Source organism: Ambystoma mexicanum, chromosome 6q (genome assembly GCF_040938575.1).
Source record: "Ambystoma mexicanum isolate Mex_15411 chromosome 6q, UKY_AmexF1_1, whole genome shotgun sequence".
Taxonomy (NCBI): Eukaryota; Metazoa; Chordata; class Amphibia; order Caudata; family Ambystomatidae; genus Ambystoma; species Ambystoma mexicanum.
Genome location: NC_090937.1, coordinates 1,072,141,767 through 1,072,169,277, shown reverse-complemented (window position 1 = coordinate 1,072,169,277; position 27,511 = coordinate 1,072,141,767). Strand labels below are relative to the sequence as shown.

The window sequence follows — 27,511 nt, the reverse complement described above, 5'->3', positions numbered from 1 at the left end:
GGGAGAAGCTGTGCCGACCTGCAACGACGACACCACCGATGGAGCCCTGCTGAACCGTCTCACAACTTTTCCCGACGACAGAAGATCTTCATCCGAGGAGTCTTCTTCCTTTGACTGGTGGGGATAACCAGTTTGCCCGTCTTTTCGCCTTCCCGGATCATCTCGTGGCCGCCTTGCCTGTGCCAAACACCCCGGCAACCGGGATACCAAGATTTACCACTACAGCGAATAAAAGGGTAGTATCTTTTAACCGGAGAACTCCGCGGCTGGTTTCTTCCCTGGCAGTGCAACGACCTTCGGCTTTCCTCCACGTCGAGATCTTCTCTTCCTCTGGAAAACGATGCGACTTGCACCCGCTGCCAAAACAACTGCCCCCGCAGGAGGATCCTCTCCATTTTAAAAAAGGTACTGTGTCTGCCTAGCCTCCCTTGCAACGGTCTGTATGGGGTGACTACTAAATCCTCGATTTAACACCTGGGCTGACCCTAGGCTGGCTAACTGAACTTTTCTGAGCTGAACTAATTCCTTTTTGAACTCTCTGCATGACTTTTTCAAAGCCTCTTAAACTGTGTGATCTTAGGCGCATTGGTGTTCTGTTCCCTCCAAGAGGGAGCCTGGCCTCTGAACTTTTTGCTCACTGGTAGACTTTGACTTTCCTGCCTTGCTGGGGACTTCTAAAGTATTAGTGTTATGTGGTTTTCTAATTCCTGCCTTTTCCCTCCCTTTTTTGATTTATTGGAGTGCCATCTTTAGTTAAGCGCTCACCTCTGTCTGAAAATAAGTGGTGTTAACTAAGACTTGTCTAATAAGGAATAAAGGATGTATATATATTAATAGTGACTGTGTTTTGAACTTACTTACAATAATAGTGCTGAGTGTTTCTGTAAGTGTGTCTTTAAATAATTATATACTTTGATACCAAAGCTCTGGTCAGTGTTTGCTTGTGCTACTGTATTATGGTACCTATCTTGTATACTCTATATACTGTCCAACTCTTCTTGAGAGAAGTCTGGCTGCTCAGCCACAGCTACCAGGTAAATTTGGGTGGTGCAGACTGCTACCAATTGGGTTTACTGCCAACACCTGTAGTCTTAAGCCTTTTGCAGTGGTCCCTAAGGGAACTGCACAGGTTTCTGCCCAACACCCCTTGTCCATTAGGAGCCGCTTTTCGCGCCGTCTCCCTTCTTCATTTATCTCGTCCTCCGTTTCCCCTCTGGAGTCGGACATTGATTGTTCCGAATAAGTACAACTCCTTGTGTTCTTACTGATTTCTAGCCTGTCCAGGGACAATCTCCCGCTCCCACTACTTCGGGTGACATCTTCAGTGTCAGAGCTGAGTGCTTTCCAAGCGCTCGTCTTCCCTTCCCCTGTGGGATGTTGGCTCCAACCCCATTTCATCATATATTTTATCGATCGTTTCCCCGATGTTTCTGGTGTCGAAATCATCTTCAATATTCGTCCCACTCGTACCTGGTACTGAGTCGTACGCAGGAACGAATTCTTCAATATCTTCCCATTCTACAACAGGATTGGGTTTTTTAACTCCCCGTTCCAAATATTCAAGATCGCGTGCCCTCTGTCTACGCTTACATTCGATATCATCATCAACTTCCTTGCGCTTCCTCGCTTCTTCTCTAGTCTTGTCTTCTTCCCTTCTTTCATTTCTACGTTCATTTACCCTTCTAACTTTCTCATCTTCTCATCTCTTTTCATGTACTCTCTGCTCTTCTTCTAAACTTCCCTGATTCTGTCTACTGGTCATAGGCTGCCTTCTGTTTACGATCAAGCTGTTTTTTTGCTCTTCGTGATATAGCTGTTCTCGCCTCAGCCTATCTTTCCTTTTTATTCTTTTGTCCCTTATTTTTTCTCTCTTTTTCCCTTCTCTGTACCTCATCAGACCTCTCTCGGTCTCATATCATCACTTCCTTTACCATAGAGTTTCAACAATATCTGTCCTCCCATCCATTCGTCTTTTGCGAATGCCATCATAAGTTCTGTCTTCACTTCCTTTCTGTTTCTTTCCTTCTCTCTCTTTATTGAAAGGTGCACTAATCTGTGCCTGGTCCTTCCTTTCATCATCGCGTCTCTCCAAGCGCTCAATTGAGCATGAAACGCATTGTGTGCGGGTCGTGCTTACGGGCGTCCTGGGTGGTTACCGGGAGAGACACCTGAGATAAAACAGAGGATGTGTATATATATATATATATATATATATATATATATATATATATATATATATATATATATATATATATATATATATATATATATATATATATATATATATATATATATATATATATATATATATATATATGACAATGCATTACTTACCGTAAAAGCATGTCTGATGGTTGTTTCTGCTTAGATTCACATGCTGTGCATAGGTCCGACATCCAGTGGTCACTGCGGAGTATTGCATTTTGTTTTTCGTAGTCGAAAAGGGGACGTCGACAAGGCGTGTCTGTAACACTATCCCTATAGTCACGTGCGTTGTACCCACAATCCCTCACGCGTCGAGGTCCCTCGGTTTGTATTTTTTCTGCCCTGAGGGAGCCTTCTATACGTGAGGGAGTACAGAAAAGAGATGTAGAAAGATGTCTATGTTCCTTCCATCCGAGCGGGGAGGAAGGGTGGGCGCATGTGAATCTAAGCAGATACAACCATCAGAAATGCTTTTACGGTAAGTAATGCATTGTCTTCTGATGTTTGTTAATCTGCTTAGAATCACATGCTGTGCATAGACTAGCGAGCAGTACCCGGAGTTGGCGGTGGGTTATGAGAAGGAACAGTAGAGAAAAGATGTCTTAATACTGCCTGTCCCACCTGGGAGTCAGATCTAGAGTGTGCGTCTAAACAGTAGTGTTTTGTAAAGGTGTGCACCAAACTCCAGGTTGCCGCCTTGCAGATGGACTCAAGGGGAACATTTGCAATGAAAGCTATGAATGCCCCCGTGCCTCGAGTAGAATGCGCTCTTGGCTTGAAGGGTAGTTCTCTCTTAGCAAGAGAGAAACAGAGTGATGCATTGAACAATCCATCTAGATATAGTGGACTTTGAAACTGCATCTCCTCTTCCTGCTGCCACCGAGACGAAGAACTGATTAGTCTTTCTCAGTGGTCGGGTTCTTTCCATGTAAAACATGACAGCTCTGCACACATCGAGTGTATGCAGGCTTTTTTCTCCCAGATTTGAAGGGTTTTGAAAGAACGTTGGTAGTTCTATTGACTGGTTCACATGGAATTTCGAGATGAATTTCGGTGCAAACCTTGGGTGTGTGCGTAGAACCACCTTGTCTTTGTGAACTGTTACGAAGGGGTCTAGAACTGAAAGAGCCTGTAGTTCACTTACTCTCCTAATGGAGGTGATAGCTATTAGGAAAGCAGTCTTAAGAGTGAGGTGCTTAAGAGTTGCCTTGTGCATGGGTTCAAAGGGCGAGCCCATGAGTCTGGTAAGTACCACATTTAGGTCCCATCCGGGAGCTGGGTTAGCTATCGGAGGGTGTATTCTCTTTACCCCCTCCATGAAGGCTTTGATAACTGGGATTTTCCACCATGACACTAAGTTGGGAAGTGGTGTATGCAGAAAGTGCCGCTAGGTGGACTTTAATAGAATTGAACACCAGACCGGAGTCTAATAGGTGGGTCAGGTACAGAACAATGTGTGGGTGAGCAGTCAACCGGGTTGATGCTTTTCCCTCTACACCAGATGACAAATCTTTTCCACTTACTAGAATAGCAGTGACGAGTGTTAGGCTTTCTAGCTTCCCTGAGGATGTCCATGCATCTCTGCGGGAGTTCTAGATGTCCAAACTTTATGATCTCAGGAGCCAAGCGGCCAAGTTTATGTTCTGAGGGCATGGATGCAATGACCTGCCCTTGTTCTGTGACAGCATGTTGTACGGGCAGAGAATTTTCACTGGGGAGATAGGGACATCTCCATCAAGTGAGCGAACCATGGTTGCCGGGCCCACATAGGGGCCACTAGTATCATGGTGACTTGTTCCTGGTGCATCTTGTGCACGATCTTGTTGAGAAGGGGAGTCGGGGGGGGAAAAGCGTAAACAAATCTCCCTGACCATGGAATCGACAGACCGTTCCCCCTTTGACTGGTTCTGGGGGTATCTGGAGGCGTACCTTTGGAATTGTGAGTTCTCCAGAGTTGCGAACAGGTCTATTTCTGGGAATACCCATTGTGTGAAGACGTTGAAAACAATGTCTTCTTGCAACTGCCATTCGTACTCTGAGGGCAGAGGGAAGTCTCTGCTGAGCTCGTCTGCTAGCAGATTGAGTTCCTCTGGTAGATGTCGTGACAGTAGGAACATGTGTCTGAGAGCCCACTTCCATATATTCTGGGACAGCTTGGACAGTCCTGGAGAGTGGGTGCCCCCCTGTTTGTTGATGTAGTACATGGCTGTGGTGCTGTCCGTAAGGACCATCACGGTCTTCCCTTGTAGGTGTTCTTGGAAGGCTTTTAGTGCTTTGAACACCGCCAGTAGCTTCAGTAGGTTTATGTGCTTGGATGCTACGCTTGGAGTCCACACTCCGTGAGCAGTCTGATGGGATAGGTGAGCCCCCCCGATCCTGTGAGGGATGCGTCTGGGGTTAGAGTGGCTTCCACTGCGGGTGTGGCAAAAGGTTTCCCTATTACCAGGTTTTCCTTTGTCCACCACCGCAGCGAGAGAACCAAGGCCTGCGAGACCACCACTAGATCATCCCATTGTCCGCTGGCCTGACACCACTGGCTGTTGAGCCACTCTTGCATTAGGCGCAGGCGCGCGTGAGGTACCAAATAAATACACAACGCCATCATTCCTAGCAAGCCCATCACTTTGCGCACCGTCACCTCTCGACCTGCCACATATTGGGGGATCTGAAACAGCATGTTTTGGACCCTCTCATTGGAGGGGAAGACGAGGCCGTCCTTTGTTCGAATTAGAACCCCTAGGAATTGTTTGACTTGGCTGGGGTCTAAGCTGGACTTCTTCTCGTTGATGGAGAAGCCCAGTTGGAACAAAAGGTCAGTCTTTTGGGTGTTTGAGAAGCAGGTCTCGTAAGAATCCCGTTATGAGCCAGTCGTCGAGGTAAGGGTATACTGGGATGGATAACCTGCGCAGGTGGGGCGCTGCCACTACTTTCGTGAATACCCTTGGTGTAGATGCTATGCTGAAGGGTAGCACTCTGAACTGGTAGTGTTTGCCCTCTATCGTGAACCTGAGGTATTTTCTGTGCGCTGGCAACATTAAAATATGAAAGTATGCATCTTTCATGTCCAGTGTTGTCATGTAATCTCCCTGTGATAGCAGTGGGATCACTTCCTGTAAGGTTACCATACAAAACGTTTGGGGTTTGACAAACTTGTTCGCTGGGCGCAGATCTAATACAGGGCGCATGGTTAGATCCTTTTTGGGTACAAGGAAGTACACTGAATAAATACCTTCCGTTACCCGAGATAGAGGCATGACCTCTATAGCTCCTTTTTCCAGTAGCTGATCCACTTCTTGGAGAAGGATGGCGAGGTGTTCTGGTGTCATGCGTCGTCCCCTCGGGGGTCTGTATGTTGGGGAACTGTTGAACTCTATACAGTAGCCGCGGGCTACGGTGGATAGTACCTAGCGGTCTGATGTTATTCCCTCCCATGCTGGAAGAAAGGATGTTAACCGGCCCCCGACCGGCGATGCATGGGAGGGGACCAGAATCTTCGCGTCACTTGGTGTTGTTGGTGGCTTGGGAGCCTCTAGGGGTGGAACCCTGGCCTCTCCCCTTGCCACGGCGTTGGCCTCTCTGATTGTACTGGCCACTATTACCTTAGTAGTTGTTGGCAGAATACTGTTGTTGCTGGTTTTGTTGCTGGCGTTGGCCACGAAAAAAGCGCTCGTTACCAAATCCCCGCCTGTTAGGGGGCTTTGAGATTTGGTCCAAGGTCTTTATGGTGTCAAATTCTTTTTTCGCATTCTCCAGAGCGTCGTCAACTGCCTTACCAAAGAGGTTAGACTCTTGAGGGACGCTTGCGTTTCTGCCTTAAACCTGGAATTGCAAAGCCAGACGTGACGCTTCAGCAAAATTCCCTGTACCAAAGTACGGCCAGTCTCTTCTGCATCGAGTGTATTCTTAACGATGCTTTGGTTGACAAGAGAGCCTTCATTAATTGTAGCCAATAATCGAGTTTTAAGGGGTTCAGGGGCCTCTTCGATGTCCTGCTTAAGCTTTCCCCATTGAGCATCTGCGTAGCTTGCCAATAATGTATTATTATTGGCAATTCTGGTTGAGAACGCTGCAGAGGTGGTGATTCTCTTGGCCAGGGCATAAAGCTTCTTCCCCTCTTTATCTGGGGGTGCCTCGCTGGTAGACAGTGGGACCCCAGCCCTCTTCCTAGTGTTGGTCACCACTAAGGAGTCCGGGATTGAATGACCCCTAATATATAGTGGGTCTGACTGAGAGGGTGAGAACAATTTCTCAATTCTCGGATTGACCCCTCTCACCAGTGCCAGAGTGGACAGTGAGGGGGTAATACGTCTTAACTGAGGCGTGGATGGGAATTGTTTGGCTAGTGGGAGGTTTTTCCTTGATAATCCTTTCCACGAAGTCAGTATCTGGGGTGACCTCCCCGGTTTAGAGTTTGAAATGTGCTGCTGCCTTCTTCAGTAGCGCATTGAAGGTGGGCTGATCATCAGCAGGCGAAGGGTTCCTGACTGGTGTAGTCTCAGTAGACCTGATGACTATACTGTCTGTGTCTGTAGACATAGCTGGTGACTGCCAGGGATTTGGGTCACCCTCGCCTGTGTCCTCCTCGTACCCCACCTCACCTATGTTAGAGTCCTCATGAAACCCTTCTTCTTCTTGTTGGTCTTCATCATTAATGAACTCATCTTCCTGCTGGAATTGAGTGTCCTCCTCAGTGAGGTCGTAAGAGTCCATGTCTTCGTGTATGGGGTTATAGAACCTTGGGTATTTAACCATTGGACTCTCCTGGGGTGCCTCCCTTCGTCTCTTGGGTGCCCTATTTTCTGGGATGGCCATGAACCTGTCTATTTTATCCATACAGGACTGGAACTTTTCTAAGGTCCACTGAGGTAGGCCAGAGCGGTCTGGGAATGAAAAAGGATTTTCTTCTCACTGTAGTTGCCTGGTTCTGTCCCATAACGTTGAAGAAAGCGAACATTTGCCTTCTGAGTAGCCCTCTCGCAGGCTTGGGCTTTCCGTCGACGGCGGGAGCTGTCCTGACCTGTTTTCCTGCGCCTTCAGCGTTTCTTTGGCCTTGTGCGCGGTTTTCGGCGTATCGCTCGCCGTCCGTCTCTGGGCGTCTTTAATGGATATTCCCCTGCGAGGCGTTCCCCTGCGAGGCTTTCGGCGATCATTCTCTCTGCCGAGGGATCGGTCGCCGTCGCGCTAGGTAACGTTGAATCTTTACTGGTAACGTGAGCACTCTTACGAGGCGCATCGCCGGAGGATTTGGTGCTAGCGCTCTTATCTTTAGAATGCCCGGACGCCTGTCGCGGAAGCAGTGGCGGGGAGGGCTGACGACCCTTACGGTCGGCGGAAGACGCCGGTGGACCCGACGCCCCCGTTGGCGCTATGGCTGCCTTCGTCTGACGAATGCGTGCCGGGGGTATGTGTTTTTGTGCTTTTTTGTGTGCGTCCTTGTCGCCGGGGTGTTCATCCCCATAAGCTGGGCGTGAGCCGGGATTGTCAGGGCCGGGGACGGACGACGAGGAGCGTGAACGCTCCTTTGAGAGGTCTACAACCTCCGTTACGGGGGCCGTGTAATCACTGTCCTCATCACATTCGGCGGCGGCGGCAGCGGGCGAGGAGTCAGGCCTAGACATGGCGTAGGCCGCCCACCTTTTGACCTTGCGGTCCTTTAACGTTTTGGGCTTCAGTAACTTACAGGCCGGACAGCCGTCATCCTTGTGATCGAGGGGAAAGCAACGGTTGCACTGTTTGTGCTCGTCTTTCCAGGTATATTTACCCTTGCAAAGCGGGCAAAACCTAAAGGGCGTCCTCTCCATAGCTGAGGGCCAGAAGTGTGATTACGACCTCGAACGAGAGGGAGGGGAAAGAGAAAGGCATTCTCAAAGAGAAAAGAAAGACCACACAACCCCACTCTCCCTACTGTGTAAGGCCGGGGAGGCCAGGCCATGTGTTCGGCAGCGCCGAAGGATCTCCTCCGCTCGTCCTTCCGTTGAAGATCTTGCTCGGCGGAGAAACAGCTCTGCGTCGAGGGAGGGATTTATGTTATTATTAATAATAATAAACGACCAAAGGTCGAAGGAATGATTTGGCAATGTCTCTCGAGGAGCTCCACATAAAGGCGACCAGTAACTGGGCGGAAAAAAACAATCTGAGGGACCTCAACGCGTGAGGGATTGTGGGTACAACGCACGTCACTATAGGGATAGTGTTAGACACGCCTTGTCGACGTCCCCTTTTCGACTACAAAAACAAAATGCAATACACCGCAGTGACCACTGATGTCGGACCTATGCACAGCATGTGATTCTAAGCAGATTAACAAACATCAGAAATATATATGAGATGCATTACTCACCGTAATCGTATTTCTGATGCTTGTATCTGCTTAGATTCACATGCTGTGCATAGGCCGACATCTAGTGGAAGCTGTAGAGTATTACAGTTTGTTTTTCGAAACTCGAAAATGGGCGTCGACACAGGGCGTGCCAGTAATACTATCTCTAGTGTGACGTCCACTGTACCCATGATCCATCACGCGTCTAGGACCTTCAGATTGTATTTTTTCTGACATGAGGAGTAGCATGAGTACAGATAATCCAAGCAGATAGATAAGACTACAAGCATCCATGTGCCTTCTCTCAGAGGGGAGGAAGGGTGGGTTGCATGTGAATCTAAGCAGATACAAGCATCAGAAATATGATTACGGTGAGTAATGTATCTCTTCTGAGGCTTGTTGAATCTGCTTAGATCACATGCTGTGCATAGATTAGCGAGTAGCGTTAGAAGGAGGTGGGATGTGAGAAGGGTCATGAGCAAATAAATGTCTTAAAACCGCCTGTCCCACTTGAGTATCTGTCTTGGAATGGGTGTCAATGCAGTAGTGCTGAGTAAAAGTGTGAATAGAGCTCCAAGTAGCTGCTTTGCAAATGGTGTCAAGGGGTACATTTGCAATGAAAGCCAGAGTGGCCCCAATGCCTCTAGTAGTGGGCTCTGGGCGTGAAAGGCAGAGTTTTTTCAGAAAGAGTAACACAGCTGGATACAGTTAACAATCCACTTCGAGATGGCACCTTTAGAGACGTGATCTCCCTCTCTGCCTGTAGCTACGGAGACAAACAGCTGATCTGTTTTCCTTAGCAGTCTGGTCTTGTTTACATAGTAGAAGACTATGCACATCTAAGGTGTGTAGTTTCACCTCAGCCGAGCTTTGTGGGTCTTGGAAGAAAGCCGGAAGCTCGACGGACTGGTTCACGTGGAATTTAGAAATAAACTTAGGTGAGAACCTAGGGTGTGTACATAAAACCAGTTTATCTTTATGAACTGTAAAGAATGGATCCTGCACTGACAGAGCCTGCATTTCACTGACCCTTCTTGTAGATGTTATTGCTACTAGGAAGGCCGTCTTATAAGTCAGGTGTTTGAGACTGCTTTTATGCATGGGTTCGATTGGGGGGCCCATGAGTTTAGATCGCACCACGTTAAGGTCCCATCCTGATGGTGGGTTTGAAATAGGAGGGTGAAGTCTCTTTACTCCTTCCATGAAAGCTTTAACCACTGGTATCTTCCACCATGACACCTTGTTATTGGATGTGGTGTATGCGGACAGCGCTGCCAGGTGTACCTTCAGTGAGTTAAATAACAGTCATGCATCGAGCAGGTGGAGCATGTATGTGACAATTGTGGAAGGAGTGCAATCAACTGGGTTGACTTGCTTTTTCTGGCACCAGATAAATCTTTTCCATTTGTCAAAGTAGCAGTGCCTCGTGTTTGGCTTCCTAGATTCCTTTAGGATGTCCATTCACCTCTGAGATAATCTGTGATGTCCGAACTCTATGACCTCAGGAGCCATGCTGCTAGGTTCATTGAGATGGGTTGACGATGCACTTTTTGACCTTGGTGCTGGGACAGTAGGTTGTATCAGCCAGCCCGGGAGTTTGATGGGTTCGCACACCGCTAGTCTGCGTAGGTGTGGAAACCACGGTTGTCTCGCCCACATGGGAGCAACTAGGACGAGCGTCATTGACTCTCTGTTCATCTTGTTGACCACCTTCCTGATTAGAGGTGTTGGTGGAAAAGCGTACGCAAACATCCCTGACCAGTTCATCTACAGGGCGTTCCCGTGGGAGTCTGGCTGGGGGAACCTGGATGCAAATCCTGGGTACCGTCTGTTTTCCCTTGTGGCGAATAGGTCTATAGTGGGGAAACCCCACTGAGAGAAGATATCTTCTACGATTTCTCTGTGTAGACACCATTCGTGTTCCTCTGGGAGGGGATCTCTGCTCAAAGCATCCGCCAGAGAATTGGGATACCTGTAACACGTTGAGATGACAGGAAGACCTTCCGTCTGAGTGCCCATATCCATATTTTCTGGGTAAGCTTGGACAGATTTGGCGAACGAGTCCCTCCTTGCTTGTTTATGTAAAACATGGCTGTAGTGCTGTCCGTCCGGATCTGCACTGAGAGATTCAGCAGGTAGGGCTCGAATGCTTGAAGCGCTCTGAATACTGCCAGAAGCTCTAGCAGGTTGATGCGATTCTTGGCCACTGAGTGAGACCAGAGATCCTGAGCTGTGTGGTGGAGGAGGTGAGCTCCCCATCCTGTCAGGCATGCATCGGTTGTGACTGCCGCCTGTATCTCGGGATCGTAAAAGGGGTTTCCCCTTGGACAGATTTTCTCTTGTCCACCAGTGAAGGCTTTGTACCAGTGTTGGCGAAACGACCACTAGATCGTCCCACTGACCACTTGCCTGAGACCACTGTTTCACCAACCATTCCTGCATGGGACGCATGCGCAGGTGCGCGTGGGGGACCAGGTAAATACATGACGCCATCATGCCTAGCAAACGCATTGCTTTGCGTACCGTTATCTGGCGACCGGCCTGATATTGCGGAATTTGCAGCAGTATATTCCGAATGCTTTCCTCTGATGGAAAGGTCAACCCCTCTTGCGTGTCTAGGATAGCTCCTAGGAACTGTTTGGAGGTGCTTGGCACCAGACTTGACTTCTTCTCGTTTATTGAGAAGCCTAATTCGAAGAAGAGGTCGATCGTCCTTTGAATGTTTGTTCTGCAAATTACTGGGGTTTCCCCTGTGATGAACCAGTCGTCCAGTTAAGGGTACACCGGGATTGCCTCCCTGCGTAGGTGTGCTGCCGCCACCGCCAGTACCTTGGTGAATACCCTTGGAGCCGAGCCTATCCCGAAGGGCAGTACCTTGACCTGGTAGTGCCGACTGTCCACCTTGAAGTGCAAGTACTTTCTGTGCGCTGGGAACATGGAAATATGAAAATAGGCATCTTTCATGTCCAATGTTGCCATGTAATCCCCTTTTTTTAGGAGGGGGATTACCTCCTGGAGAGTAGTCATGTGAAATTTTTGGGGTTTGCAGGCCGTAAGTCCAATACTGGGCGCATTGTCAAATCTTTTTTTTTTGGCACAAGGAAGTAAGTTGAATAAATACCCTTGTTTACCTGGTGTCCCGGGACGAGTTCTATCGCGTCCTCTGCTAGAAGATTGACGATCTCCTCGAGGAGGATCTTCTGGTGGTCCAAAGAATGTATTTTTTGTCGTGGAGGGTGGTTTTGGGGACGCTCTAACAGTTCTATGCAGTATCCTGCGGACACTGTGGACAGCACCCATCTGTCTGAAGTGATCCCTTCCCAAGCTTGGGTGAAGTTGGAAATGCGTCCCCCCTACTGGGGATGTGTGAGAAGGGACCCTGTATGGAACGTCACTTTTGGTGGAGGCGTGCCGTCACCTCTACTGGGGCTGCCTCTACCCTTACCAAGCCTTCTCTTATTACCCCTGCCATAACCCTGGGCAGACTGCTGGCTGTTGTTCCATTGTGTACCCTGCCCCTGGGAATAGTTAGACCCTCTCTGGGAATTTTATCCACGTGGGCGATGAAAATTGCCATTCCCTCTCTGGTTAGGGGGTTTATTGGTTAGTTGGCCTAGGGATTTGAGCGTCTCACTCGTCCTTGGCATTTTTCAGCGCATCCCCGACCGCCTTTCCAAATAATAGATCCGGCTCCACCGGTTTGTCGAAGCCTGGGTTTCGGCTTTGAACTCAGACTGCCGCAACCAAGCATGCCTTTTGATAACAGTACCTTCTACTATCAATCTGCCGGCGTTATCCGCGGCATCGAAGGTTGCTTTTAATATGCAACCGGACACTCTTTCCAACCACAAGAAACAAACTTTCTGTCCATGGCTGCCATCCTCGGCTCCTCGTTAACTCACTAGAGTGACAGCATTTCAGGCCACCATCTCAAAATTATGTAAAATAAGCCTATGGCATACATTTCACAAACAAAACATCCCTGGTGGGATTAACTAACTGATCCATCACTGATTACACTTTGGACATTAAAGGATGCATGCTCTAGCTGTGGTAGAGCGGAAGAATGGTTTTTCCCTTTATGTGCCGATCTTCCTCCTGCATAGGGTTATTTCCGTTTATATAGCAATTTAGTGGCCAGGAGGGCTACTTAGTTCGAGACTGGTACAAAAAGAATATGCACGATGCTGGCGTTAGCAAATTTTTTCTAAAGCCCAACTAAAGGCTTAGTAAAACCATTCAACTGAGACAGTGCAAGACTCCACTCTTAGTAGAAGGCTGTACCACCTGAGTGTATGGTAGTGTAGACTGAGTAGCCAGACTTATCTTAGGGGAGAGAGAGGGCTGTAGGAATAACCTGTAATATACCAAGAATCCAATAGAAACACTGACAACCCGAAGTTTTATAAAGAAATATTAAGTTTTATATAAATACAAGTAGGCCAAGTTAAGTCGTGGGGTAAGTACTGGTCACAGAGTCAAACACATTATAAAAACACAACACAATGCTTGAAGGTACACAGAACAAAGCATAAACCTTCATTATACCCAACAGAAATTCTAGGAGTCAGACATACACATTTAGTATCAGTCACACATATTCATGTGGAGTAAACCCACAAGTTACTTTTAGATTACTTTACAGGAAGCCAAGGGTAGTACACCCTGTCAGTTATGCAGTGACACTCAGCAAAGCAATCCGATAATCAACCAAACCCGTTACCAGGATACTTTTCTGAATAGTGGGACACAAATTCAAGGAAGGAACACGTTACTTAACTGAAACTATTGTTCGAGATTCACATGATCATGAATAAGGAATACAAAGCAGTACACCATTATACAACCACAGGAGGTAGCAAGGCTCAACAGAAGCAATTAACTCTTACCTCTGGAATAGACTCACCTCAAATGAACAGGTTGCGTAGCACTGCTTAGCCGACTCTGGAATCCTCCCAGGATTTCCTGTTGACACAGTAAAACTTTGTGAAGGTGTGCGTGGACCTCCACGTAGCAGCCCTGCAGATGTCCAGCAGGGGCACACCAGACAGGAACGCAGTCGTTGCAGCGATCACTCTGGTGGAGTGGGTTCTTGTATGGCTGGTTCGCCAACCAATTACACTGCGTGATGTAGCCGGACCCACCTTGAGATTGTAGCCTTGGACAAGGCCTTTCCATGGTTCACAGGACCAAAGTTCACTAACAGTTGAGAAGTCTTCTGAAATCTGTGTGTGTGTCACTTAAAACTTCAGGGCACGAGCAACGTCCAGGGAGTGCAAGGCCCTTTCAGCCGGTGTCGAAGGCAACACCAAAGGCTTGTTGAGGTGGAATTCCGACAGGACCGAAAGAGGGCTGCGTCCGCAGCACCACCCTCAATTCGTGGAAAGTAAGATATGGCTGCTTGCAGGATAGGGCCTGGATCTCACCCACTCTCCTAGCAGAGGTGATGGCCACAAGGAAAGTAGTTTTCCATGAGAGGAACTTGAGAGGGGCCGGATGCATAGGCTCAAAGGGGGCCCAATGGGCTGCGTCAGCCACTTGAGTTCCCACACCGGGGCAGGAGACTTCCCCGGCGGGAATGATCGAAACAGTCCTTTGTGGAAATCCTTGACGAGTCAATGAGACCAAAGTGAATTTCTTCCTGGAGACCTGGTGTAGCGGGAGAAAGCTGCCAGATGTACTTTGGAGACGTGTGCCAGTCTGACCGTGGCGAAGGATAGCAAGCACGAAGAATCTGCAGGGCCGTGACCGTCAGCGGGGTAATCTTCTGAGACCGGCACCACGTTGCGAAATGCTTCCATTTGTGACCGTAGCACTTCCAAGTTGACGATGCCCACGCCTTGGCGAGGACCTCCATACAGTCTGCCGGCAACTCATCCTCCAAACTCTAGGGCTGCAGGAGCCAAGCCCTCAGGTTCAGCGCTCATGGTGAAGGATTGCGCCTCCTTCACTGGTGAGAAGATTCGAACAACCGGCAGCTTGACCAGAGGCAACCGACAGGCTGAGAAGGTTCAGATAGCAAATCTGCCTCGGCCATACCGGGGCGATGAGTATCATCCTGCATTGGCACTGTGAGTGCGCTGATGACTTAGCAGGAGGCAACAGAGGAAACTCATACAGAAACAGGCCTTCCCACAGGAAGGAGAATGCGTCCCCCAGGCTCCTCGGTTGGTGGAACCTGCTGGCATAACTGGCATTTGGAGTTCGCCGCCATCGCCAACAGATCTATCTGGGGCTTGCCCCACTTGAAGATGCAGTCCACCTGGTCCTGCCGAAGTTCCCACTCGTGACAGGAGCTCAATTCCCTGCTGAGGGAGTCTGCGATGGTGTTCTGGACTCCCGCCACATGTAACAAGCAACATCCCCTGTCCGACGGCCCAGTGCCACAAGTCCTGTGCCTCTTTGGAGAGCGCTGTGGATCGGGTACCCCCTGCTTCCCAATTTAGAACATTGTGGTGGTGTTATCCATGAAGATCCTCACCACCTTGCCCTTCTAGAGATGAAAACTTGAGGGCCCAGAACACTGCACGTAGCTCCAGGATATTTATATGGAGATCCTCCTCCAGCAGCCACAGGCCTCTGGCTTGCAGACGTCCGGTGTGTGCCCCCCAGCCTTCAGGGAAGCGTCCGGGTATGGGGGTGGGGGAGAAATTCTGAAACCCTGTGCTTCGGGCAATGTTGGCGCGAACACCCCACCACCGTATCGCTGACGGGATGGTGATCTTGTCTGCCAAGCTTCTGGACACCTGTAGCCAGCGAGCTTCCAGGAACTCGAGCACTGTCCCCTGAATGGCTGTTACTCTCTCCCTCAGAGGGCGACGCTAGGCAGTAGCCTGTTGAGTCTGGCTCCTAGGAACAGCGCGTTCTGCGATGGCGTCAAGCAGGACTTTGGATAATTGATGGAAAATCCCAAATCTGTCAGCAGCTGAACGGTTGTCTTCGTGTGTCCGATGGCTAATTCTCGCGAGCTGGCCTGGATGAGCAAGCTGCTGCAGTACGAGTACACATGCATCACCTGTAGACGCAACCGCCACCAGTGGGGGCCGACTTGAAGCCGAAAGGAAGGGCCTTGAACTGGTAATGCCGTCCCTGCACTATGAAGCGTTGAAACTTTCAGTGGTTCTTGTGAATGGGAACATAGAAGTAGGCGTCCTCCAGGTCCAGCAACATCAATAAGTCTCCTTTTTCCAGTTGGGCGAGCAAGTGCTACAACGTGACCATCCTGAATTTTTGGGACTTTATGTACTAGTTCAGACGCTACAGGTCCAGAATAGGCCTCCAGCCACCGGTCTTCTATTTGACTAAAAAGTATCTGTAGTAGACTCGGTAGCCCTTGAGTCATCGGGGAACTAACTTTATCACCCCTTTTTGTAGCATGGCCCGTACCTCCTCCAAGAGCTGAGGAGCTGCTCCTGCCGGGCCACCCGAGGGATCCGCGGACACCTGTGTTGAAAGTCCAGGGTATGTCCTTGGGCAAGAGCATCCAGCCCCCATCTGTCGGTGGTGATCTTTTCCCCACTCGGTGACGAATCCCGTCAGCCCCCCCTAGCTCCCCCCCCCCCCCCCCCCCCCCAACGACCTGCCTTGTGGGCAACGGTGGCACTGGCTTCCTCCACCGTAAGGCTGTGAACGGCCTCTGTAGGCTTCCTGAGTTGTGGATCTTCAAGGTTGACGGTACGAGGAAAAACCTTTTGACGACCTGCTCGACTTTTCTCGGGAGGAGCGAAAGGATGGTGCTGCTGGAGCATGCCCAGGTAACGGGCCATCTCTGTATCCGCCTTGAAGGCCTGCAGGGACTCGTCGACGACTTTGCCAAAAAGGTGATCTCTGTTGAAAGGCATGTCCAGCACGCCTGACAACGAAGGCAGACACTGCGCCCCATCTGCCAGAACCCTGTGTCAGCAATGTACAATGCCACCGTGATCCGAATGCTGCCGCTCCCTCCTGGAAGAGGGAGACCGCCTCCATCCTCTTGTCTGGGAGGACCTCCAGAATCAAACCCAGCTTGTACCACAGCTCCCGGTCTTACCTGGCTAGGATCGCTAGTGCGTTAGCCGCCTTGATGGTGGATGCTGCAGTGTAAATGACCTTCCGTCCCATGGCATCCATCTTCCTCCACTCGATGTCCGGAGGTACCAAAGACGAAGAGGGGTTAGGTGACCGTTTCCTCGTGGCCACCGAAACTGTAGAATCCGGCGATGGTTGCGACATCAGGCACTTGGGTGCGGATTCCGGCACCCGGTACTTCTCCAGCTTATCCTGTTTGGCCTTCGCCATGCAGGGGTTCTTCAAGAGGGCCAAGCACTACTCCTACAACTTGTCCATAAGGGGCACTGCGATGGTCTTCCTCTTTGCCTCGCACAGGTACAGGAAACCCTCCTCCTTGGTTTCCTCTGGTACAAGCTGGAAAAGCTTGGAGGATTTGGCGACCATGGAGTGAAACAACCCCATCTCATCCGGTGGGGACACCCTTGGTTGCGGAGACCCCATCGCCCTCTGCGAGAATATCATTGTGGTCAGTCCTCACTGTGGCCGTATACATCCCCATGTCCATCGGCGGAGAGGGCGCCTGGCACAGATGTGGAGGCTGAAACGGGGGCGCCGGATGAAGTTTCCTCTTGTTTGCCAAAGGCTGATGGGGGCCTGCGGAACTGGGCCCTGCGGCATCCTCTTCTGGAGCTCGGACACCAAAGTGTGGAGGGTCAACAGGATATGCCGATACATCCCTGGCTGAGCTGGTGCGATCGGACCACTAGGCCTCGCGTCGTCGTCCTCGTGGACCATGTGTAAGGACTCCAGATCCTCGTCATCTGTGGATTAAACTTACATGGCCTGGGACACTGCCTGGGGCTTCCTTGCAACCCCCGCCCCTTTTTCTACCCCGAGGGGTTGGACCCGGGCTGAGAGCCAGCATGCTCTTCTCCGGCGTGCCAGCAGACTTCGCCAAAGCCGCTGCAGCGGTTTCTTGCCTCGGAAGTAGGGTCACCTTCTGTGTTGTGGGGGGGGGGGTGTTAGCTTTACGGGGTGAGCTCCTTTCGCCTTCGTGCGAGCAGCCGCCACCAGCTCTATCGTCGACAAACCCTTCTCCTGAGCTGATTGGGCCATCTTGGGCAGTTCGGCCGTCTTCCCCTCCGTCCCTGGCTTCTCCCACAGTTTAGGCGCGTTGGATGATTTCCTTTTGAAGGAGGAGCTCGATCACTGGCTGACAATTGAGGCGGTTGGTGAGGTCGATCGTGCCCTGTCCATTGTGTGACCTGCTTGCGTTGTGACCCCCCATGGAACAGATTTGTGGTGCTTGGACTTGTCTTGGACACCCACAGATGAGGTGCCCTCAAAGGACTTCGAAGCCCGCTCCTCGAACCAGCCGGCCCTCGGGTGACGCATAACCCTGCTCGGAGCACAGGGCAGAGGCCTCAGCGTTCAGCCATGCTGCCGATCTACTGTGCCCATCCTTAGTCTTCCTGGAGAAGCCGAGGCAGATCTCCCACTCTCCTTCCTTGTGGTCCGGATGAAGACATAGGCACTGGAGAGGTTTGGCCTCAACAAAGGCCATGTTCCATAGACCGCACTTGGTGCAGGGCCTGAAGAGGATCGATCTTCCTTCTCCTCAGTCATGGTCAGAGGGCGCGTAGTAGGCCCGATAGCCTTCTGGAAACTTCAAAGAAAACTTTGACGATCTTCGCCCTTGAGGGGCGCTGAAATTCACCGACAATGTATCCCTGATGTCAGCAGTTGGAGAAAAGGGCACACAGGCTCTTTTTAGAACAGAAAATAGAACTACCCCCCCCCCCCCATCGAAAAATGAGCATAGAAGCATAGAAGTAGCTCATGGAGCAAAACTCAAAGACTCCCAACACTGAAGCGTGAGGTAAAAATCTGAAGATGGCTGCCAGAGGAGGGGCTTAGGGAGAGGATGGGGGCAGTATGACCAAGAGGACAGTGATTGGTTTAAAGGAAACGTTTGCAATGAAAGTGAAACTTTTCTTTTACAGAGGATTCCGGTCTGACGAGGAATATTCATGAGCATGCTAATCCATGCTAGACCCCATGCTGGAGAACACTATATACCTATAACTACATTTATGATAACAGTTATACTAGGTGCGGAAGACCTTTTGGTGTAATATTCAATTACAGTTGCTTTTCAGCTCAGTGGAACACAGACTAAGATAAGCAAGAACTCTTTACACAAATGTAGGATTGTCCCAGGCAGACCAGGGTCAGCTGACCTAAGGAACACTAAGAATGGCCCACAGCTATTCTAGGCTGGAAAAACCTAATGTTGTAATATACTATTACAGTTGCTTTTCAGATCAGTGAAACACAGCCTAAGGTAAGCAATAACCTACCTATTTTAGGATGGTACACAGCTAACTCAAGGTTAAGTAAGTAAAACACATACTTTTATAAAGGAGCGATCAGCAACTTAAAGCCAAGTATAACCTACGGCAGACTTATTCTAGACAGGCCAACAGCAAATCAAGAGAAACAAGACCAGATTGGGGCCCTCATACATGTATATCCTAACTGGCATAGTAACGTGATTATCCAGTCCTTTCCTAGTCTATTGCACAAGTTCACTCAGAAGCAGACGAGGGACCTTAGTGGCCTAGGAGCCAGTTGTAGGAAGGGTGAGATAGGTTTCAGTTGCAGAAAAAGTCAGAATTCCTGTGGAAGACTGTTCCAACAAGTAGGTATTTCACTTTAAAGTCAGTTTAGGGTCCAGGGACTTCTGAGAAGACACCCTAGCAGTGGGCCTGGGTGTACTGGATGAAAAGTCTCCCAATCACAAGTAACAGCCCAAAAGCATTACATAAATCACACAGGCTTAAGGTAAGTAAATACCCCAGCCAACACAGTACCTTCGCACGGAAGAAGAGTTGCAGCAAGACGACTTCAGGGTCTGCAGGCAAAAACCCTGTTGATGAATTATGAAGACAGGCCACCGGAAGGGCTTCTGCAGTAGGGATCAACTGGGAAGGCTCCAGAACAGTTTCTTTGAAGATTCAGGAGCCAGAAGATTGCGGATTGGATTTGCATTGCTGATCTGGTCCAGCACTCTGGTGAGGGGACTTCAAGGACTGGAATCACGTCTCTGGAGGTCCAGCAGGATGCCACCAAAGGTTCAGCTCGATTCGGAAGACTATGCAGTGGGCAATGGTTCGTAGTCACAGGGTATTGCGCCCAGCAAGGTCGCAGCATGACGTGGAATGGCTCAAAATGCAGGTCTTCTGGAGTCTAGTGAATCTCACCAGGCTCTGGTTTCGGCGTCATCGTTTTCGGAGTCCCCAGGTTGCTTGGAAGGAAGCGTAACAGCAGGCTTTGGTTACACAACAGGCTCTCCCGTCGCTGGAAATCATCTCAGCCGTGGGTTTCTTCATTTTCCTCTTCGGACTGAAGTCCAGTCGTCGACTACCACTTCAGCTTCCTGGATCAGACTTTTATGCAGGAACCCAGCCAATCAAACAAACTTGCCACATTCAAACATGGGAGGGTTGGCAGTCCTTTTAGGGCAGCCAGCCTCCCAGTTTGAACTGTATTCTCGCAGGCAGGCTGGAAGACAAAGGGCTGCAGAGTTTTGGACTTCTCCCTCGCTTCCTTCCTTCACAGACACACTGGAGCCTGGGCGGGCTTGACCAAGGTCTCCCGGCAAAGAAAGAAATCACACAAAGGACTTTCTCACCCTGGAGGGCACAGGAAGATAAAAAGGACAAGGAATGCTAAAATGGCAAAATAAAAGACGACCAGGGCCATTTTGGCAAAATGAGCACCCATGGGTGCCTTTACTGGGCTATGGAAACAGCCCGGTGTAAAGGTGCTCTGAATTAGTAAAAAGGTTTGCTGCCTGCAGCCATTAAAATGTAAGCTTGTCCCTGTAACAGAATTGTTATAGTAGTAGTGAGAAAGGGAATACATTGCATCTCTCCAGCACTCCACATAAGGTGGGGTGTGCTGGTTTCAAGTAACAAAATGTAGAAGGGATAGAAATATCCTTTCTGCCTTTAGGAACTGTAGTTCTCACAAGGTTAGCTAGAGCAAGTAAAAGGGGAGCCCCAAGGGCAGCCCTGTAACATTAAAAAGGTATATACCAAAAGTTGTCAGAGAATACAATTAAAAGGATATTAAGGAGAGTCTTAAAAATAATAACACCCATAAAAAGAGTAAAAGGATCTGTGAATGTGGAAAAAGGTCCCCACTCACTGAGGTATAGGGAAAAAATATTTATCAGTTCAGCAAAAAGCGTTTTGGGGTTCTCACAAGTGAGCTAGATTTAGCACTAAGGTTAAAATCTTACCCAACAGCCAGGAAGGTTTATCTTTTTTATTTTTATTTTTTTTAACTATCACAAACAGCAAGTCATGCCCTCCCTCCCCCATTGAGGACTATGAAAGCCCCTAAACCAGCGTCTGATTCATGCTGCATCTGAACTTTAGTGACGTAAGGTCCCGAGTAAGAGCCCTAACTGGCTTTCACAGGGTGTCTAAAGGCTAAGTTTATAGGGGTCTTGTAACAGTGTCTGAAAGAAGACCCTAGCTGGCCCGCTAAATGACTTTCAGAGCGCCTCAGAGGAAAGCCCTGTGCAAGCCTCAGTGCAGAGCAAGTCCTAGGTACCAAATCAGTCATTCCTTTCAATGCGCAGTTATTATTGCAATAGCTACAGTTGTTTGAAATTGGGGTGAAGGTGATTTAATTGCAAACTATTAGGAACTGGTAGTGTTATCCAGTTATACTTGAAACTTATGGCACTTGCACTTAACATTTTTCACAGTATGATGCCAGCATTTATTTTCTGGAAGAAAAAAAAACATGAGGCAGAAAAATGAATAAAAAAAGGCTGTGCTGTGAATATAAGTAGCAAAACCACATCTAGACCAGGTAGTGTCTGGTCTAGATACCGGCATCACATATAAATCTGTCTTGTAAAACGGACTGCACATTCTAGAAAACATTCTCTCAAGCTCACCAATAACTACTCACAGGTTACACTCCAGCTAACACACTATGAAGCATCATCACCTCAGATGTCTTTCCCCCACCAAATTGTTGCTCTACCGGCTAATCCCCTTTTCCCATTAACCCTTGTCCACCCAACTGTTCGTTTCTATACACAGACCAAGGTCTGACAGCATTCTGGTGGGGTTAAAATATCCACTTCTCGGACAAGGTCTGGTTCTATAAAACCATTACTGCTTTGTGATGGGGGCAATATGAATACTGAACATAACATGTACTAGACTATTTGCACCTTTTAAGTGGCCTATGTTTTATCATGTTCTACTTAGATTGTTTTGTTAATTTTAGTAACGCGAGAAACCTTGTGGCACCAAGGCGGTTGGCCAGTCTCTGGATATCTGAACCAAGACAAGGTTAGCTTTTGTTAAGACGAAACAATGTTCCATTTTGAGCCTCAATACAGACATTGCCTCACTTATGTGACCTTGGGCAGAAACAGAATTGCTGGAACACTCTAAACAGTGCAGTGAAGCAGATCTGGCTAAATACAAAACACATTGTAACCGGATAGATGCATCCTTTACTTCCCATTAACCTTTTGAAGCACGTTTCAGTACCACTACTTGAAAATGAGCTAACATAAATGCATTGTAATGTGGAATTGTAAGGAGAAATTGAGGATATAATTAATGGGAAACTCATAATAAATGCCAAAAACATTAAATGAAATGTAAACAATAAGAACACAAATAATGTAATAGACCCAGATCGGACAAAATTCAAACACCTGCAAGTGATCAGATTAAAATAGCAATGAAATCCCAAGTTTCAGCCAAGGAGAAGAAACTAGGGAATAGTATTAACTTGCAGTGAAAGCCTGTAATGTATCTTTAGAGCATGTATGCCTATTTTAAATATGCATTTAATCACTTCATTGTGAAATATTTTGCTTCTATTATATGTTAGCATAAGCAGCACAGTTCAGTGCATTCAAAATACAGTTCATAAACGTCTTTGCTAAAATCAGACACTTTTTTTACATGTTCAAGATGTGCTGCGGTCAGCTCACCTCTTTTGCACCAGAGTCCCTTAGTAGCTTTATAATCGGTGCAATTGTATTGCCTCGCACTATGGAATCATCCACAAGGACAACTCGTTTCCCTGCAAAGTTATCTGATAACACTCCAAACTTTTTGGCCACTCCAAGCTGGCGTAACCGCATATTTGGCTGAATGAATGTTCTTCCCACATATCGATTTTTGCAGAGTACCTCCACGTACTGTAGTCCACACTACAGGAAAGGAAAGAACAGTATGCACATCAGCTCTTACAATCATAAGACCATTTTCATTAGTACAATTCAATGTCATTAAGACGCATGCACAACAACCATTCCAATTAGTTCAGCACTGCATAATGATGCAGAGAAATGAAGACCACAAGGAGCAGGAACGATTCCTATTCTCCCTCTATGAAGAGTTGCAATATCAGGTTATAGGTTAGATAAATGCCTATAACTACACTGGAAATGTTCTAGAAATAGTAGGGAAACGTTTAATAAACTGGTATCAAGGATGGGACAACAAAGTGAAGTCTTCGAGATGCTCCCTGCACAACAAGATGAGATGTAAAAAAGTCTTAAACATATCCTTAGAGGTTTCCGTCCCTCCAGGAATGCCCCAATTCCAATCAACACATGTTCAATGGTGGTCGATAAAGTTGAAACCTACTCTTTACGAGTTCCTCCTGGTGTACTATTAGATAGAACAAAGGCGATCTCCAAGTTTGGCCACAAAAAGTGATCATAGACCAAGCCTTTCAAAGTCCATCCCTATTTTAGAAATTAAACATGCACCAGAGGCCTTCAAGAATACATCTCCCAAGTTCTCTCAGGACTTGTCTTGTCCAAAAAACTATCATTCAAATAAGCCTTTCCATACCAAAATCTGGTTCGAAAATGTCAGCGTCATTTGTTCTCCACAGCATTGGGTTTTAAATTTAGCCCAACTCTCTAGAAAGTCTCTTATGATGCGCCTTCTCATCATGCGTCTGCTAACTTACAATTCTCGGGCTCTCTTAGATATCGCAACAATTTCTAGTACTGTTAGGATTTTCTTGCGCCTTTTCATGACCTTTTAAACTTTCCAAATATTTTCACACCAGATTCTTTCCTAGGCAGTCCCTCCCTTCGTTACTCATGGGTCTGCCTTCTACCGGATCTCGTCAGCACAGGTTTATTAGGCCAATCCATGGCCTCTTGTTCAAATAACAGCTCACCTTCTCACCATGACCTTGTGTCATAAGGAATTCTGCCAGGTCTTGCCACAACCTTTGATTCTCTCAGCATAGTACTCGCGACAGCAACAGGTATTACTCCCACTCCTCTAACCGCTCAATTCAGGGTCCTCTTCAAGCAGTCTTTATTCACATCGTACTGCTAGGGAATATTCTCAGGATTTCAAGGAAACACCCCTCCTCAGACCCTTCCTCCGATACCAAGCCTAGTGGGAAGGACCTATCCTAAATCCTCTCTTGAATACACCAAACACTCTGGTAGCCGGACATCTGGCATTGCCTTGCCAGAACACCTGTTGCACATGCGAAGTGGCCTGTTGTGTCTGTTGCTCCTGCTGGCCGTGACGAGTGAAGTTTAAAGAATCATCAACGTTACTGCTGCATTAACATATTGGGACTATCTGGTGATTATACCTCACAAGAACTATTTAGGACATTGACCACACTGACTACAATTGTGTAAAGGCTCTAAATATATGTTATTTCCTTTACGTAGTTAGGCCACGCCCCCAACATCGGTTTTTCTATAAATACGGCCGCGCGTACACCCATGCGAAGTGGCCTTGGAAGTGGACTGTTGTGTCTGTCTGGTCTGGTGGGGCGTTAATAGATTGTGCTCTTCGCCATTTTCCTCTTTACATGTTTTGGTAAGCTTTCACTCTCGTTGCGTGTGCAATCCCTGTTTAAACTGATGAGTGATATTCCTGAATGTAATTTCATTCGTGTACATTTAATTTGTGTAAGCGATGAGCTCTAAAAGAATAGCTAAGGGCAAACAATAGTCTAAGGCAGCGTCTGCGACACATTTGGCAACAAGAATGAGTGTTGCTCGCGTGGCTGCTGTTTCCATGTCTGACTTACCCAGTATAGAGGATGATTGTGCACAACAGTGCTCGATGGAACAGAAAATTACTAAAGAGCTAGAGGTCGAGGTTAATCTTGCCCAGCTGTCAGAAAGTTCACAATCAATGTTTGCCGAAGAAGGAAACACTGATGTTGTGAATCAGGAAGCTGAATGTGTTTATAAAAATAACAAAATGAACGAGAGTTATCTCTACGCAGACACTCCTCCGATATTTGGTACAGGAGAGATTTCTTTGTTAGCCCTGTCTCAGCATTTAGATCAAAGTGTAACATGCAACACTATAACAGCCTCAAAAGCTATTAGTGTTAATTCACAACGTGATGTTGAGCCATTCTGCAAAGAGCTGCACTCCCTTATGTTGACTGAATTGAAAACACATACAAGGTTGCTTAATGAATTGGTGTTAGCCTTTACAGCCTTACCAGAATTATTAACAGAAATAAATACTAAAGTCGGGTTGAGGTGCAACACGCGCATGATCAATTGGAAGTAAACGGGGAAGTTAACACAAGTGTGCCTGTCTTGGATGGCAACCTTGCGAAGGTGGTGTTAAGCGTAGCACCCGCACTTGTTGTGGATAATATTATAGAAAAAGATTTAAGTGGCTCCAGTGAAGATGCTACAAACTCTGTTGGTATAACCCTAATTAGATCTAAAAAAAAAAAAGATTTTTTATTTTTTTAAAACAGGCAAAACAAGCTAAGGCCAGTTTCACATCTCGCAAATTCATGAGAACTCTTGACATACGTGATGCTTGTCCAGTTAGACAAAAAAATGCAAATGTAGCTAAAGAAGTGGCAATTAGTGTAAAAACTCCGGTCTCTACTGCCTCGCTCAGTAAATCTGTAGTCCCCACATTGGCAGAAACAGTTAGCTCTATACATCCAGAGTATACTGAGGGCACATCTATGCTGTCAGAGGTTTTGAAAAACAAACATCTGACAGGATAGATAGTAACATGCGTGCCTTGGAAAGAAGGGTACAGGATATATTTGATATTTTTAAGAACCCGGATGCGCCATCCAGACCCAATACACCCATTGGCACGGGGTGTGTAGCACCCATGTGCCCGATGGTCCTAGATAATCAAAATCTTGTACACGGTAAGACTAAAAAATGGGAACAAACGTGGTAAGGAAACGTTGTGCGAGATCGTTACCGTGGACACTAAGCAGAATGAGAATTCTGGCATAGGGCCCAAGGACTCATGGGTTATGCCTCCTGGTAAAAAGCAAGACAAAGCTACATCCCCTTCTGGGGACATCCCAGAGGTGCAGGATAAAAATGTGGCTACAAATTCGCAGTTGACAAGGGAATTAGCACTCTTATTGAGGATATCCTGAAGCAAAAATTGAATGATGCTAAACAACTGATAGGTAGTTTAACAGGTTTCTCTCAAGGCAAAACAGCCATTGTGAATAACCCTAGCGGCCAGAACGCAAATAGTAGATTGTCTGATGCAGCTTACACTCACGAGATCCAAAATAGGGGACAGCATCTGACTCTGTAAAGCAACATGGAGGACAGTAGTATAACATACCAACTGATTACAATATCTGGAATAATGGTGATAAGAGGATCGCATCACAAAATCTTAGACGTCCTGTTAATCCAAATGAAGCAAGCCTTGTGATTTACTATGTATTTGATGAAGGGGGCCAGAGATCCCTGAATAGACAATATTTATTAAACCTTTTTAGTGATATTGCGGAACTGAGCCTGATGACTTCTGCGGACGCACTTGAGCCAAGTACTGTGCAAGTACTGCTTTGCTGCTCGAGCGCTCTGCTTGTCCTCGCCGGTCTGCCCGATTCAGCGACGGCGTTCCACGAATTACGGCTCCTTTAACAAGGTGAACGTGAAGCCACGGATATTGCTGCCAAAACAGTCTGTGGACTTGTGGACTTTGTTGTGGTCCTGTGACTTGTGAACTTTTGTGAGTTCCCTGTGCTGATTCCCTTCTTTTTCTGTTTTTTGCTAGTGTCCCCGCCTTTTGTGACATCATACATAGGCAGCTGCGCGCGCGCACACTCGAGCCAAGTACACTGTAAGTACTGCTTAGCTGTGCAGCAAGCAGCAAGTGGCGACGGTGCTCTTCCACGCCAATTTTTCTCTCTCCTTTTTTTTCTTGGTATTCCCTCACTCCCCCATTCCTTGCAGAAGTGTTTAACTGAGGAGTCCTCAAACTCGTGAAAGCTTGTATCTCTTGTGTAAGGAACAGCGAGAGAAACGGGAGAGAACCAGACTTGTTAAGTAGTTTGTTTTTTATTTGTTTTGGCTTAATTGTTGGGTTGGATAAGAGTTGTGCTTTTTTGTTTGGTGCTTTACAGGTTAGTACACCAGGTTAGTCTTCTTATGGCGTATTTGTTAACTTCAGGTATGCCCTCAAATTTACAGCAGAAAGGGCTAACTATACCATTTGCACGACTTTCATGTGTATCTCCCAAAATTACTCATTTCCCTCCTGCTAATATGCTGGATAGCTCTAAAAATATAAAGATACTGACCGTGTGTGAGACGAATGTCGAAGCACCGGTAGTTGCTCGAAATTCGTTCCCTCATGAGTTAGTAGCGCAGGCACCGCTAAAGATTGATGACAATGTGGCTGCGCTTCCTTTATCAGATAACACTATGCTCCATACGCCCTTACCGCACTTTTCCATAAAAAGAAAAGATGCCCGGTATACAGCGAGGCCTTTAACTTCTTCCCTGCGCTCCGACTATGATCTCTCAATACATGCTAGCCTTTCTGGGTCCCAACATCCCATACTTTTAGATCCTCATGGTGTAATAGATCTCACCTCAGGTATTTCGGGCTCTGAGTGTGCGCCAAGTTCCCCATCTATTTCCTTTGTTTATCCTACTCCTCGTAG

The 27,511-nt window shown here is 47.7% G+C and overlaps 1 protein-coding gene across 2 annotated transcripts in view; it reads right to left on the bottom strand.

The window, feature by feature from the left end:
- Window positions 1-27,511, bottom strand: part of PPAT (phosphoribosyl pyrophosphate amidotransferase) — a 444,376-nt gene that overhangs the window by 107,207 nt on the left and 309,658 nt on the right. For both annotated transcript variants that reach the window (XM_069631602.1, XM_069631603.1), the window contains one exon: window positions 22,548-22,769. In XM_069631602.1, coding sequence (XP_069487703.1) covers window positions 22,548-22,769 — 222 coding nt within the window. The remainder of the gene's footprint in view (window positions 1-22,547; window positions 22,770-27,511) is intronic.